Genomic DNA, 17,228 nt, shown 5'->3' on the forward strand with positions numbered 1-17,228 from the left:
CGGATATTAACATCACAGCCACTCAAGTTCAAGAACTTTAACTTCCTGAGTTCCTAAACAAACATTACCGACTTGCATATGTTATTTAATCAACATGAGAGCCAATTACACCGGAGATGTGGGCGCTATTACGTACGACGTTCAGACCGAGATAATCACTGGAGGTGAGGGCAACTTCCAATCAGCACCACCTGCTCTTAACTCATTATTCCTAAAAACAACTGTGTCGTGTTAGATTTTGTTTTTGTGAACTCCCTCGACCTCACCTCGAGTGGGAACTCGACCCGTTCGCCACGACGGCTCGGCTCTCTGCGTCGCAGCTAATTAGCCGCGAGACTTGAACTTGTCAGAGTTTATTAAGACGGCCTTTAATCACCGACGACTTATCCGCAGACATCCGAGCTTTTTCATTGTGGCGCCTAATCAGCAGAGTCGTCCTGGGGAAAAAACGGGAGGCAGGCGCAGAGCCTGAGAGCTGTTCAAACAGCAAAATGACCCGTCAGTGTTGTGTTTACGCAAGAGATCTGCATTAAGCCGACAATTTCAACCTGCACGGGAGCCTTTCAGAGCACCTGTCCAATCTCCAGCGTATGCATAACGCATACACACAGTCATTAAGTAGTAAAACTTCTCTGCAATTTCTCTAATGTCAACACTGGACACTGTTTCCATATTCATATTTACACAACACAAGGAAAGAGCTGGACACAAAAAAAGAGAAAACACTTCAGATGCTTTTCATGCAAACAAAATATGAAAGTGTGTGAAGTGCAGCAAAAACACTCTAAAGTGTACTTTGGTGTTTCTGTTTCCACCTCCATTATTTCCCTCTGCGACGACAGCACTGTCACGACAGCAGGCCAGTATGAGCCGCTTTAACCGCTTTCATTGGCTGCTCAAAGGTGCATAAGATGATCAAATATATACAGTATAAACATTTATATATATATATGTATATATATATATATATATATATATATACACATGTATATAAATATATATAAATATGCATATACATTTATATATAAATATAATTATATATATGCATATATCTATAAATATATTGATATATACATACATGTATATATAAATATATATATATATATACATACATGTATATAGATATATATATACATATATCTATATACATATAGATATATGTATACATATATATGCATCGTTTAATTTATATCTGCACATCCACTCTGCATTAGCGTGGATGATTAACGCAACACACTTTGAGGGGAGAGAATAAACGAAAAAGATGAGAGACGGAGGGAGCGCAGAGGAGGAACACTTTATTTAAAGGAAAGGCACGAGTGAGGAAAGAGACTGAGGAAAGAGGCTCGGTTCCAGTGTTAAATATTTCAATCACAGATTGAGTTGCTATGAAAATGCTTTTGATCCAGACTCTAAAGGCCTTTCACAAAACAAGCATTTCTTTGAGTTGGCTGCAGCACAGTGGGAATCACCAAGGGAGCGAGACAGAGTCCAAAAAATGCTATGGAGGGGGAAAAGAAAAAAGAAAAAAAACTTTCTCTGTAAGTGGATTCCCACCAAGTGAGTTATCGTCATTATGTTGTAGAAAGTTTGCTTCTTCATTTCTTTTTTTATCTTGGACAGTTATGTTTTTTATTCCAAGACAAAAGATGGCGTGGATGTGTGCAGACTGAGCCGTGTGAATTTTGAGGTCTAGTTTATCAGAGCAACAATAGCTTTATAATGGCAGCATCATGAAGAAGGTAACGACAAAATGAAGGTTTCTGTCTGAAAATCAGTCGACTCTCTCTCTCTAATGACGAGAAAATACAGGGATTAAATTACCAAGTAGGGGTGGGTCAATTTTGTGTTCTATCGCGACACATTTGGGTAAACGCTCTTTGCGTTACTATAATTATGCAACGGTTTTTGAGTAATTATGCGGGAAAAATTACAAACAGTATCTGAAAGTTCAGAACTTGTTATTACGGCAATTTCACTAACTGGCAAATCGGCATCTTTCCATACACACACACAGCAGTGGAGAAATGAAGCAGAGAGTATCAAATATCACATTTTGAGACAAATGCTTGAAATATTCCAGTAAAAGTGTTTTATACTGGTCAAATTTAAATACAAAAATGTCTTATTCATGTACAACTAATTTTTTTGTTTCTAAATAAAACTGTTTTACTTTGTTTTCGTTGATTTAAACAGTTAATACACTCTCTTAACATGCAGCAAATTGTGAATAACTGCTAGGTATTGAAAGTTGTTGAAAGTTATTCTGGTAAAATGGACAAAGGCACTTACTCACAGGACATTTTCTGGCCCTTTTATGGTTAAGACGAAAAAAAAGTCCAGACTGACATTTTGAGGCTAAGGTTTTTAAGGGTTAATTAACAAATGAAGGCGCTCTAAAGTAAAGACTCATAACAGGGGATTAAGGTTAATCTTCATGTAACAACTGCATCGCTAATCTGTAGTCTATCAATCTTTAAATCCAAAGAACATCTGTCTGTCTATTAATGGCAATTTTGACATTGTTGGGATGAATCGTTGATAGATTAATTTGTCAATACATCATTCAAAAGCAAAATTATAAGCGAAAGATTTTACTTTACTACTGAACTTTCAGTGAGGCTGATAGAATGATGTATGACCTTTGACCTTTGATTCTGCTACATCCTGCCAAGCTAAACTCACCACATTCTTCAGATTGGTGTTGACGTTCCCATCTATCACTCAGTAGGAAAAATATAATTAGCATATTTCCCAACAACAACAACAATCTGGTACCAATCTGAGATTAATTGTCGTGTCATCAAAGACCAGGAAGCTTTTTACGAAAAGAAAAGTGCCCCTTTGTTTTTGTTTTGTGTTATTTCATTCTCTTACAGCCACAGCTGTAATGCATTTATGAAGCCGCTCCCTTCACTGGCTTCCTGTAGCTGCTCGCATCCGCTTCAAGACTCTAGTGCTTGCGTTCCATGCTACAAACGGATCCGGTCCAGCCTACATCCAGGACATGATCAAAACCTACACCCCAGCCCGCCCACTCCGCTCTGCATCGGCAAACAGGCTCGCTGCCCCCTCACTGAGAGGATCGCAGAGGCATTTGCAGAACTCGAGACTGTTCACTGTCCTAGCTCCCAAATGGTGAAACGAGCTCCCCATCAACATCCGGACAGCGGAAAGCCTCTTCCGCCGCCGACTAAAAACACATTTCTTCCGACTCTACCTTGACTAAGACGACGACAAAAAACAAACAAAAAAAAAATGTATACATCGCACTTATGACTAGCACTTCATAGTTTGGCTTACTTGAAGCTCTTTCTTACTTCTAGCTCTTATTTGTACCCAAATGTTTAAATGCACTTATTGTAAGTCGCTTTGGATAAAAGCGTCTGCTAAATGACATGTAACATGTAACAAGCCAAGAACGAGGACTGTTTATAGAAACGGCCGTAAAACAAACTGCCGATCAGATTCATTTTAAAAAAACTGCCGTCTCTAAAGCCGTTGATCTAACCCAGAATCAAACATGAGAAGAGATTTTATTTATGAGAACATCGAGTTCATTCAAAGCAGAATATATATTTAGATCCCTGTATTAATTATGGCTCGGATTAATCAGAAAAAAAGAGATTTAAATGTACGGTATTAGGATCACGTGCATCGCAGAATCTCCTGCCGCACATGATGCAGAAAACCTGATCTTAATTAAGGTCTTGGCTGCATTTACACCTGGATTTCATTCATTCTGTAGCCCACTAATTAAAATCTGATTACCCCTCGATGCATGTTAGGTGTCAAAGGAGAACATAAATCACCCATAAATGACTCGTGCTGCTGCAGTATACGCAAACAAAACCATGTCACCTCTTCATCTGTAGTCTGGGTCTGATGTGGAACAACTGGCTAGATTGACAAGGAGCAGGGGGAAAAAGAAAATGAGGAGCACTGCCGAGGTCTTCGGAGAATTCTGCTTGGCACAGCTTCATCACAGAAAACAAAAGGAGGCGTGTGTGGAGTGAAGATAAGAAGGTAATCAGGAAAGTTTGGGCAAGCTGGAAGTCCATTCTATGGTGACACTGGATAACAGGGGTGTTGAAAATAATCGTTTCATGGACAATTCTGCATCGATTACCCATCCACGTTCAATACATAGACTTTATGCACTTTGTTCTCCATGTAGTGAATAAATAGAGAAATCCAACACTTTTTATTTTTTGTTTTCTTCACTTAAACAGACGGATCTTTACACGTATCGCTGTATAATTATCTCGCAATATGTTGATTATCAGAGAATCACTGAATCGTGATATTATTGGCATCGTGGACCATGTATTGCGTAACGTATCGTGAGGTAACCTGTGACTCTGACCCCTAATAAGAAGACGCAGAAAAAACAAACAGTCTACAAAGTCATAAACTGCTTGAAGAATATTCGTATATCAGCTCAACTTAAAAAAAAGTTTCCAGTAAGAAGAAATACTTATGACAAGAACTTCCCTGCTACTTTCATCCCAGTCTGACTCCTCAAGGCTTTCTTTACACACACACACATACATACACACACACACACACACAGGTCTAACCCCATTCACCTGCACCTCTCTTCTTAAGCCTCCAGGTGTTTGGAGGAGCAGAGCGCTCCCCAGCACATAAGAGGCAGGATTAAGTTGTTTATAGAGCAGGACCCTTATCACATAGCACATTAACAAGCTAAAGACTTGTGCATTAGTCAACACATACATCTATCTATGTGTGTGCGTGTGTGTGTGTATGAAAGTGGGTCTGAAGGAATGAACAGAGGCAGTGATTCAGTGTGTGTGTGTACGGCGCTATGAGGAAGCGATAAAGAGATCGAGATTTGCTGCTTTGCTGGTGGCACTTATTCAGAAGAGAGTTTGCGGCGGCTTGCTCAAAGGCTCCATGGGGTTTCGAATGAAAGGGCTCCAGACGAGCGTGGATAGTTGTCTGTGTAAGTCTCTAAATATTCATATCCAAATCCCAGCAGTGGCCCCAAAAAGAAAAATAAAGCTCATAATCAAGCCGAGGCACATCACTCAAAACAGATTACTCCCACATATTTGGAGACTCGATTTGAGAGTGGAGACAAAAGTAATCATTCTTTTGTGTTAAGCAGCTTCCTTGGGTTCTTTGAAAAGCACTGCAAACTGAATTTATTGCTGTTGTGATGATGATTATTATTATCATTATTATTATTATTGAGCAGACGATGTATAAATTACTTTCTCTGTGTGAGTCTTTGTGCTGCCTGCTTGTAATGTCACTGACCAAAGAAGAGAGAGACTCATCTGTCTGCACTCGATCAGGAAGATCACTACAACGTTAGGTTTTCAAATTTGGCACTATTTTCTTTGTTCCATGCCACTGCACTTCTACTACCTTTGAATTTGCAAGGACAACTGCCCTCAAGGCAAAAACCAGAACAGTTTAATCCCATGGAATTAGCACTAGCCATACAGGTAGTAACACTCTGGTGTCTCAACGCAGATATTTTGACGTGTCATCGGAGCAAAATCTATTCCTCTTTAAATTGTTTTATTGATGGCACACGCAGATGAACACAGGGTCACATTTGTGGGGAAATGAATCACAATACAATAAGCGTAATCTAAAGAGATTAATCTCACGAGATTGATTGCAGAGCATGTATGAAGAAGTATGTGCACTACATCACCCAGAAGAATTGATTTCATCATGAGATGTTAAAGTGACACTGACTGACTAATCACGTCGTCCATCCATTAATTCATTCATTCATTCATTTAGTGGTGATTAATCACAGCAGCACAGCTCAGTGTCAGGGGGGGAAAGAAGTGAATTACATTGTCGAAATAAAACTTTTATCGTAACAGTGATTCCACTGATGTTCAAACATTTTTTTTATACATAACCTACTTTTCAAAAACTGGGCAACATCTACTGCTGTTGAATTGGTGGCCTATTTTGAATTCAACAGAGAATCATGATATGAGTGTGACTTATTATGATGTACCACATACTAGAGCCGTGGCAATATGGCACAAATCAAGGACATATATAGGGATGATTTTTTATTATATTATACACGGTTTTCTTTCTCAACTGAGAAGAGTGGAAGAAGGAGGGAGTCAAATGGCTGCCAAATAGTGGTTGGAGGGTTAAATACAACAGAAAAACACATTTCCATACAAATACAGTGTTTCTTAGAATTACTACAATATCACGCCTTATTATATCACAGTATTTTAATGTATCATCTACCACATACTGTATATCAGGGGTGGGTAACACTATTTTCCAGAGGGCCACAGTGACATACACAAATCATGTCATGATTTTAGGAAATAAGAATCAAAATGTATATAACTTACATTTTAAAAGTAAAATACTTTTTTTTGTATTAGGCATGACATGTAACTTTGCTGACACAGTTATCTTGCTGTGATTATTTCAAAATAAAAGTCTGGTTTAAATAGTTTCCCTCGTTAAATGTTATTATTGTGAAGGAGGGAGGAAATATTGGGTCTGTGTTTGTAGTGTCTCTTAACGTCAGACTTTGAAACAAACCTCTGTGAAAAAGTATAAAGACTCATCAAGTGAAGCTGTACAAAACTGGTTTGCGGGCCAGATTTGGCCCCTGAGCCGCATGTCGCCCATAATATGTGCTGTACATCAATCAACTACAGCTTCAGTTGAACTGAATTTGGCATCTTTTTTAATACATTTTGAAACACTGCAGTGAAGTCAATGACATCCCACACAGGATTCATTAATTTTAGTTTAATAAAAACAAGAGCCAACTGTCCTGCAAGTCTTTGAATGACCCAACATGTTTACTCAAAACAACACAGAAGAGGGGACGGGACCACGGAGACAGATGCTCCGACAATTTCATTATCGCCCTCCGTGTGTGGGACTCAGCGTAGGTGAGCGGTTGCAGAGAAAACGATCAGCTCTGATTAATATCCCAAAGGCCCACCTGAGCCGATGACATCACTGCTACCACCAAAGTGTGTGCCTTCAAGCCTCCACCTTCTACCCTTCACTTCACTGCCACAACTTTGGGATGGTGGTGGGGGGGGGGTTGGTGTGTGAACATCAGTGGGACTGACGCAGGTTTCTGACATACAGCTGGTGCTGTAATTAAAAAAACGTCTCCTTTAAACTCACGCTCCACGTCCAATTCCCTCCCCCGTGTCATTCAAAACACGCGCACACACTTCACTCGAGTGTCCTTGTGTACTTGTGGGATGCATTGTTGTGCCACTTCACAGCTCCAACACGTTATCACGGCAAAAGTGTCATAATAAAACAACACCCAAAATGAAAAAGAGGCAATCATGTCGTCCCTCTTTAGCCAACATCGACCCAGACTCTCACTCGGGCTGAGCGGCGCGCTAAAGAGCGTCTTTGCCGTGTTATCACAGCAGCGCGGGGCAGCCAGGCAGTAAATAACTGGCCTCTGCTAAAAAAAAGCACCAGTGGCCACACTGGCAGGGAGGTGGATGGTAAAGCTGGGAACAGATGTAATCACTTTTCTAGGTACTAGGGTAAGAAGACGAACGAGAGAGAAAGAGAGACTGTGCAGGTGTGTTTGATATGGTTTAAGTGCAATATAAATTATTTCACACATTATTATTTTACACTCACAAGCCACAGAAGACACCTTCCACTCCTGTAAGACTAGACAGGATGTGTGTGTGTGTGTGTGTGTGTGTGTGTGTGTGTGTGTGTGTGTGTGTGTGTGTGTGTCATTAACTCTTTAACGCCTAAGCCTCAAAACGTCCATCTGGACTCTTTTGCTTTTGCCATTTTTCCAGAATAACTTTCAATATCTGGCAGTTATTTACAATTTACTGCATGTTAAAACTGTGGTTTAACATGTTTAAAATGAAGAAAAAAAATAAAAAGTTTAAGAATACTCTGTAGTTGTACACAAACACTAGATGTTGCGTGTTAAATTTTAAATTTGAACAGTATTAAAAATAACATTTGTTTGAGTTTTTGTCTCAATGTCCAAAAACAGGCCAAAAATGGAAACTATGTACAGGCGTTTTTCCAACTCTCTCCTCTCTTGGTGACAATGGCTCTGATTCGCCGGCTTTCTGCAACAGCACGGGTGAAATTACTGTAATAATACTAATCATTTCAAACCAGTCTGGTCATTCCATTCTCCTCTACAATCACTGATGCATTTTCACCTAGAGAAAATGCCTCACGCTGTCTTCAGCATCACATGAACAGCTCTCTTCCCTTCACCTCACCCAGCCGCAGAGACGATGCCTCATTCCATCGCAAAGCTTCAAGAGTGTTCAAGCCGGCACAAATATTAAAAAACAAGTCCCTCTGAACCTCTGTGACCACTTCTCCTGCTCCTGTTTCAAGGTGAAATAATATTGGAAAGAGGTAAAGGATCTTTGCTGTACTTATTTATAAGCTGGACGTGAAAACATGTGTGAGATGGTGACAGACATTGAGTCGTTGAGGTTCATACATCTCAAAACATAGAACGGCCTTTGAATTTACACAGCTCCCCTCAGACGGAGATTTCCACATTTATCTCTCGGAAAAAGATGGACGTGAAGACACTCAGCAGGCTCTGGCATTCAGCGGGATGATTAAAATGTTCATTAACACTGATCTGTCCAGGTGATGAAATCTGTTACACACCCCTGCAGAGCTCGCAGCGAAGACGCCTGTGAGATATGACGCTCCCGGGCAAATTGTGTGCGCGCACACACATGCTACACGCCGCCATTCGCCACCTGGTGCCACCTATGACCAACAATATAAGATGTCACCTCTTTTGTGCCAAGGACAAAAACAGTGGCTGTGGAATTAATTCTCCATGTATACAAACAAACAGACCACCCTCTGCTGAATAAATGAAAGTCGCTCACACCTTTGTGCGGGTAAACACGACCAATCTGTTGGATTAAGACTCGAGAGGCTTAACCAGGTGAGTCGCCGCCGCCGCCCCGGCTTCTCCCGTTATCATCAAAGGCTGCCGTTAAATGTGTGTGTGGGCACAATTGAGCTCGGTTCACATAGAGACTGACTCATCCTTTGCTCTTTTACAGTCGCCCTACTGGGATGTAAATAACTTTATAACATAAACCACTTACACACCAGTTACAAACAGTCTCGTACCGACCTACGGCCGCTAATGCACAGTTTAATTTAGGCCTCTCTAACACACACACACACTGAGTCTCACCTGCACTCACTCGAGGGGACATGGGACCAAAGAAGACAATTAACGGCAAGTTCTGCACAGTTGCCCTGACAAAACACATAGCTGCACACATTAGTTCAATAATGATTTCCCCCTCTCACCATCATGACCTGCTTTTCTCATATGAACCACACTCAGCTACTCATAAGTTAATCATTGCATATGATCATTATATATATATATATATATACATATATATATATATATGCATACAGACAGGTGTGTGTCTGTCTGTCTCTGTTTGTCTGTCTGTGTGTGTCTATCTGTCTCTGTCTCGGTGTGTCTTTGTGTCCCTGTGTCGGTCTGTCTGTGTTTAAAAAGAAAGATACAATTAATACACTGTCTGATTACTCATTAATTTAGTCATTAGAAGAAAATCAAACTTTTAATCACGATTAATCTAGATTAAAGAATTGTGTGTGAGATTAATGGGGTCATTTTTTTTATCTATTGATAATAAAATACATATTTCTTACATAAATCACCTTTAATGAACGCCCACATCTGTATTAAAATACAGTCACACACAACATTCAACAGGTCAACACCGGATAACAAAATAACTAATACTTACTTAAGTTTTTTAATAACACACGTTTACACTTTGCATTTTCACAGCTGGCGTGGACACATTAACACACACACACACACACACACACACACACACACACACACACACACACACACACACAGCTGACGCCTCACAGTCAGATGTCTGATCTCCCCGAGGCTCTACAAGGGCAAATCTGAGTGTGCAGAGGGACAATAAACGCAGATCTGTGTGTGTAATGAATAAGTTACACACTCCTATTAGAGCGGGCAGCAGTGACAAATGCTTCTCATTCACTCATTATAGGCCACTGGGTGTCGGGAGGAAGCAGGAGAGACCAAGGCAGAGCGAGGCGAGCTTATTGGGTTTTAAACGGCCATGTAATCCATTTCCTTATTGGAGATGAATAAGCTGCTGTCTGCAGCCAGTTTATTTATGGACAAATTAAACACGTACGCAGCGAGAGGCAAAAAAAAGGCAGAGTGATCCTGATGCTGAAAAATTGCGGGTGAGGCTAAGTAGGTGTTCAGAATCAAAATCAGAATCGGTTGTGTTGCCAATTACTTATCAACAAACGAGGAATTTGCTTTGGTGTTTTTGGCACTTATCAAACGGGGGGTGGCAAGAAAATGAGATTAAAGATTAGACGAGACTTAGGATCAACAAATCAAAATGAAAGCAGACTTAATGAAGTAAGTAAAAAAGGAAACATAGCATTAGGACTTCTATAAAAGTGCTGTGCAAAATTAGATTTGTTGTTTTAGCAACACTATAATGACCATAAAGTATCATTATTCATTCACTGCTGCTTCGACAGGTTAAGTGGTCAAGTATTTAGCGTGACCTACATTTACACATGAACAACAGCACAACCCTGGCTCTCTTACACCTGGAAAGGAACTTGGAGAGGAGACATAAAAACAACAAAGCCTCTCTCAGTTTTCTTTTCTGGGCCACACTGGCGACCCGTCCTCAGTTTAGGTTAGGGTTACCCTGCCTTTTCTCAGATGGGATTGGCTCCAATGACTCCATGAGTGAGTTTTCTTTTCTACTCCTTACATTTTGTCCATGTTTCCCAAAACCAAGCAAAAATTAGTATCAATATAAAGGGACAATGGCCTTTGAAGATACAAAAATAAGAGGAAATTGAGATATAACAAGGAAAATGAAAGAGAGGGAATCCCATCTCTGCCCTCCGGCCTTTTATCGATCTCCTCAAGAGTCCTCAGCATGCCCAGCTAGCACTTAACAGGTTAATAACTCCTGATCCGTATCACACCACTGGCAGGCCAATCTCCTTTTATATATACAGCACTGCGGGCCAATTTCAGCCGACCACATTCAGCAATCAGCCATCAGCCACCTCGGAGGGATGAGGTGAAACCCTGTTTCCTCAGGTTCAGTGACCGTACCCCTGGGGAATCAATCCCAAGAGGAAAGCAGTCAATCACACAGCAGCCAGTCAACCAGGCCAGCCATCGGAGCTTGTTCTCACAACATTATCACCTGAGAGACAAAGAACTTCAACCGAGATCGAGACGGCACAGGTTCCGCGGGAAAATAATGCCTTCTCTTTCTTTTTTTAAATCCAGTCAACCTGAACCCTTTATCACTGCACCAGTTGTGTCACAATACACACATCTCACTTGAATAAATAGACTCCATGTGTGAAGTTGCAATGCAAGATGATTTCAACAGGTTTGCATCGAGGACACGGTGAAACAGGGTCATGCAATTGTGTCCAAACTCTCCAGTACCACACACTCCCAATGGCTGCGTGATCTCATGTGTTGCCTAAGGCTGGAAAAAATACGTTACTCTATTCGTAGATCAGAACAAAAGTTTTATAAGATATGGGGACCACTACTTTCTTAAGACGTGATGTTATAATTGACCCTTGTTTGTACCACTGATGCCCTCCCTTGGAGTTCCAACACTTAGCAAAGCCTGCAGACCAGGTGCCCATAATGGAACTACAGTACGTAGGTTCCCACTCCTTCCTGGGAGTGGGAACATGTAACTTTGCAGCATCCTGTACATCCATCTTTATTGGCTTAAAAACCAATAAAAAAAATACTTTACAGCACTTTATGCTGTTAATATCAAGCCCATACTGTGTATATTCTGCAAACTGTCCATAATGCACATTCTGCATTAACTCTTTTTTATATATATATATAGTCTTAATGTTGATATCTTTATATATTGTACTTTTTTTTTGGTAATGCATGGTTATTATTTATCCTTATCTTTACTGTCTTTGCTGCTGTAACAATGAAAATTCCCCCACTGCGAGACAAATAAAGGACTATCTTATCTTATCTAAAAAAAGAACTACCCAAGAATGGAAACAAGGGGGTCAAATAGTGTCCCAATGAAAACATGCTTCCCATTCACTTTGAATGGAGTGGCGATGTCGAGCACTTCCTAACTGCATCGCAGGCCCATGCGTCAGACGTGAGGAAATGTTCGACTTTCCAAGCGATGGCATCAGCAAACAAAGCCCAAACAGAGCTCTAGGACAAGCTTGTTCTACCCGTTGCCAATGGATTTATGTCGGACTAAGTGCACCCAACAATGGCGGGCATCATATCACCATCAAATTAGCAACAACTATTGCTACATAGGTAGGCATGACACTGCTTTGATAACAATAGCCTCTACCACTTAGCATCAGTGCCAATCACCTTTCACGTGTTAAAGCAACACATAAGGGTTAGTCCACCTTAAGGTAAGGTAATCTACTTTATTTATAAAACCCTTTACAACAACCCACAGGGCAACTGTGCAGAAACATAGACCAGAGCATAAAAAGTGTCACCACATTACTGGGTATTAAAAGCCATTCTGAAAAAATATGTTTATTCCAGAGCTTGAAAAGACTCGGTCACCTCAGTGTTTATATATCATGACCCGGACACGTCCAACAGACGACTGTAAAGCTCTGCCGTGCTCACGAAGAGTTAGTCGTTAAATAGGCCGGAACAAGGCCGTTAAGGGCTTTAAAAACAAACATTAAAGTATGGTAGCCAGTGGAGAGAAGAAAGGACGGGAGCGATGTGCGCTCGTCTAGTTGTGTTTGTTTAAAGACGAGCGTTCTGCACTAGTTGAAGGCGGTTTAGAGAAGACTGAGCGACGCCAACATGGAGTGTATAAATAGTCAAGTCTTGAACTAATGAAGGCGTGTATATGGCTACTTCGAGGTTGTGACAAGGTAAAAAAAAAAGCCAGCAGTCTTATTTGTTTCTTAAAATTCAAATTACTGTCAAAAGAAAATACCAAGGTTTCTAACAGTCGAGCAGCCGACCTGAGAGAACAGGGCGCAACAAAAAAAGCCAGCTGTTCCAGTTTCTCCAAACACAATTTGTCTTTGTTTCACTTAAATGAAGACAATTTTGGCTCAGCCACTGCTTAATGTCAGGAATACAGCCGAGTAAAACACTTTGTGAGACACTTTAGTCTGTCTGCAAAAGGTAAGTGTTTTTGGATCCAGTATCCAGTCGAGATCTTTTTCTTTCTTACTTTCTTTCTTTCTTTACTGGGTTTTTAAATGTCAAATGTGGGTTTAGTTTGTGTAGGTTTGTCACAGTCAGTTTCAGATCAGGTCCCTAACAGAGAAAGATGCAAAAGATCTTCAAGAAATTCATGAAAACTGATCTCATAACACCTGTAATTTAAAAAAAGGGACGAATTTTGCGGTGGTTGAAGACAAAGGTCTTCAAAAAGCAAACTCTCAAGAGATCATGTGAAGTCTAATTGTCAATACGACGTCTTACTATCAAGCATCTGTTCATGTAGTGGACAAAAATAGTTCAGTGCTCGTTCAAGGCCACGTGTTTTTATAAACCTCGTCCAGGTTTAGTGCGTTTTGACAAATCTTGGCGGATCTCTGAGACTCGTGGGTACGAGTGTTCTCTCCCCGATGCTCTGAGCTGCTTTTCTTCTACAGTAAACACGTCTGCCTACAAGTCTTCAGGGGGGTTCAACTAATGGCTTCTCATGAAGACACAAGTGTACGCCATCGAAAAAGCACTGAAACATTCAAGTCACTCTGACATTCGATTGACTGGAGCTATGCTAATGCGACATGTCAAGTTCACGTCCTCCCCGGCTCCTACTGTAGCGACAAAAAGATTTTTTTTAAATTAGATTCAAACACGCACCGTGAATGTTAAAATGTTAATCCACATGAAGAACACAAACAAACTATTCTCTCATTTGCAAGTCTAAGATGAGAGCGGAAATCCTTGAAAACAAACAGATAGACGGCATCGCAAAGAAAACGGTAATTATCTCTGAAATGCGGGCAGGCGGGGGGGGGGGGTGTTGTCTATCGTAGCGTGTCACCGAGGATGACAGTGCCTGAGGAGCGCTCGAGAGATCACGTCTGCAGCGCTGTCGTTAAGACAGGAGGGGTTTCACGGCGGCAGGAAAATGTGCTGACAGTATATAAAAACGGAGAACTTGTGCATCAATTCATAATAGTCTTTTTTTTTTTATCTTTTAAATAAACTGCTCACACATCATTCCTTCTCCTTCTACTTCAACACATATGTGCATATTCAACATCAAAGTATGACGGAGCGAGGCACATCATTAGCAGAAGACAGAGGCGAGGGAGGATGAAATCATTTAGACGCCGCCGTGGAGAGGGAATTACTACGGCTGTCGGGATGAGGGGAATGGGGGACGGTAGGAGCGGGAAAGACGAGAGGGAGGACGAAGGAAGGGAGATAGAAAGTGTACAAATGACGGAAAAAATTAAATGTCAACATCTGCGAGAGAGATGATGATTGGAGGGGAATATAAAGACGGGCACAAAGCAAACTACAGAGATGACAAAACCAGATAGTGTTTGTCATGAGTTGACCCGGGCGATGGCTATATTCCTGATAATGCATGCATGTTTTCATGAGATTCACCATTTCTCCTCCCAATCATCTCCCATCCTCAGCGATCCTCTCCTCCCCTCTCGAGCGCTCTGATGTCAGCGGGCACGGGCGGCCGAGGCTGACAGGTTGAACGCAGTAATTGCTAGGGACCAAAGACAAGCCATGTTTAAAACATGACACCGTTATAGGTTGTAGGTTGCACACGTCGCGGTGCGTGGATAACAAGTGTGTGTGTGTGGGGGGGTTGTTAACGCTCCTGGCAACTTTTTCTGCCTGTTGAACTCTAACTGAATAACTACACGCTTTTTTCTCAAGTTCGTAAAGTCACTGGGTTTCTTTGTCTTACGGCAAAAAAACACAATCTGGAGAGTGGCAGTGAGTGAACATTTGCATTAGAAAAGGGGGAAATTGCAGTTTCAAACAGCGCGGATCTTTTGTGGCTTTTGGCAACATTCCTCACATTAATAATATCAGCGTGCGCTCTCCCTCTCTCTCTCTCTCTCTCTCAGTTAATTGCCGAGATTTGGGAGCAAAGAGACAAACACGAGGTCTGAGAGCATCACACTGGGTTCTTAACCAAAGTGCTTGCCACGGAAAACAAAAGACAAAACGGAAGAAATTGTTACTCAAACTCTCTGGTTGAAAACATTCGTCAGTGTCACTAATTTCCCACAGCGATTAGAGTAGAGAGTGTGTAGGATTTAGGGGATGATCTATGAACAGAAATATAAGACAATATTTGAATTAATGTTTTCATTCGTGCCCTTGCAGAAATAAGACCCGGGTTAGCGACCCGGTCGGAACATGTGTGCACATGGGTATTTTCCAGGTTCTCCAGTTTCCTCCCACAGTCCAAAAACATGCAGATTTGGGGATTAGGCAAATTGGACACTCTAAATTGACAGTGAGCGTGGATGGTTGTTTGTCTGTATGTGGCCCTGTGATGGACTGGCGACCTGTCCAGGATGTACCCCGCCTTTTGCCCTATGTCAGCTGGGATTGGCACCAGCACCCCCTTGTGTGGCGTATAAAGCGGAGTTAGTTTTCAGACATTTAGTTTCAATTTAGTGTATTACCAGAGTATTGTCAACCCACATGATGGGAGATAAGTCTGTGTGCCTTGCCTCCTGTGTGTCATGGATGTAGTGATTAGTGGGCGCTCTCGGTTTCCGAACATTACAAAGCTCTGCATATCGTTTCTCAAGTCAGAAAACCCTCAAACACGCACACCTTTGGGGTGTCAGAGATAACAGCTCTATTTCCTTTCCTCCTAAAACCCAATTAGCCAATGTGTGGCCCTCCATAATCGGCCGCGTCCACTTTATTTGCCTTTGATACAGCGGGCGAGGTGGAGTTGGGGGGGGGGGGGGGGGGGGGGGGTGGGCGGGCTTATCGCATCAGTCTTTAAACAGAGCACAGCTCACATCCCCCCGGCGTCAGTAAGGCAAAGTCAAAGTTTGCCGAAAAACTAAAATAAGCCAGGGTGAGAGAGAGTATACTCTCTTATAGTGTTTGACAGAACGCCACACCATGAAAATGAAGGTCAGTCACTGGAGGAACAGCTGAGAAATAATGTGTGAGGTGTGTAGGGCAAACTGATGACCTTTATTCTCTGTGTATGCATCTATAAGCATTTCCTGTTTGTGTGGAAAACAGATGGACAGGGACACAGATATGAAATCTAATTTCATACAGTATATGTGTGTGTGTGTGTGTGTGTGTTTTTACCGTCATTGCCCTCGCTCCCCTCTCTCTTCAGCATCTGTACCGCCCCCACATACTTCTTCAACTGGACCTTCAGGACCTCGTTCTCCCTGCAAAAACACACACACACACCTTATAAGTATGGAGGAATAATATTTAAGTGGCAATACACACACAATACACTGCATGCAAGCGATTTAGTATGTAGTTATATTCTATAACAATTCTTAATGTGAACATTCTGTACACATTACAGCTCTGAATAATTACTATACGTTATAATAATAACAATAATAGTATTGCAGACAAAAATAAATCAATTACGATTGAAGAAACAGGAAGAAAAGAGGAAAAAAATGACACTTGCCAAGTTCTGCAGAGCAGTCTTGATAAGCGGGAGCATCTGGCTTTTTCCACACTCTCATCAAAAATGTTCTGCTCACCATTACAGGCAATTTGAATACATTTATAATGATTTATAAAATCTTTAATCACGACTGAGTCACCAAGCACAAATAATGCATCGCTGTCACCGGCGATTGTCTTAATACGACGGGTAATTACAGAGTTTAAGATTTTAATAATGTCAATTTGCCCGCCTTTAAATTATAAACAGAGAGAATATCACCATGCTCCCATGTGACAGGAGGCCAGTTTTTCTGTCCGATGACTGCAGCTGCAGAGAGACACCGACAGGAAGTTGTTTACTCTGCTTCATGACAGTACGATGGCAGACTGGGGGGGGGCGGCATGTGAGAAACACGCTGTGACACTGAGGAGTGCTGAAAATTAAAACACCTGAACTCTAATCCAGGCGACAGGTGACGGAGATATATTTACAAAGCTGTGACTT

General features: G+C 41.4%; 1 protein-coding gene across 2 annotated transcripts in view; it reads right to left on the reverse strand.

Moving 5' to 3' along the window:
• Positions 1-17,228, reverse strand: part of snx29 (sorting nexin 29) — a 120,157-nt gene that overhangs the window by 74,116 nt on the left and 28,813 nt on the right. For both annotated transcript variants that reach the window (XM_058621311.1, XM_058621310.1), the window contains exon 14: positions 16,400-16,485. In XM_058621311.1, coding sequence (XP_058477294.1) covers positions 16,400-16,485 — 86 coding nt within the window. The remainder of the gene's footprint in view (positions 1-16,399; positions 16,486-17,228) is intronic.

This window comes from Solea solea, chromosome 21, assembly GCF_958295425.1.
Source record: "Solea solea chromosome 21, fSolSol10.1, whole genome shotgun sequence".
Lineage (NCBI taxonomy): Eukaryota > Metazoa > Chordata > Actinopteri > Pleuronectiformes > Soleidae > Solea > Solea solea.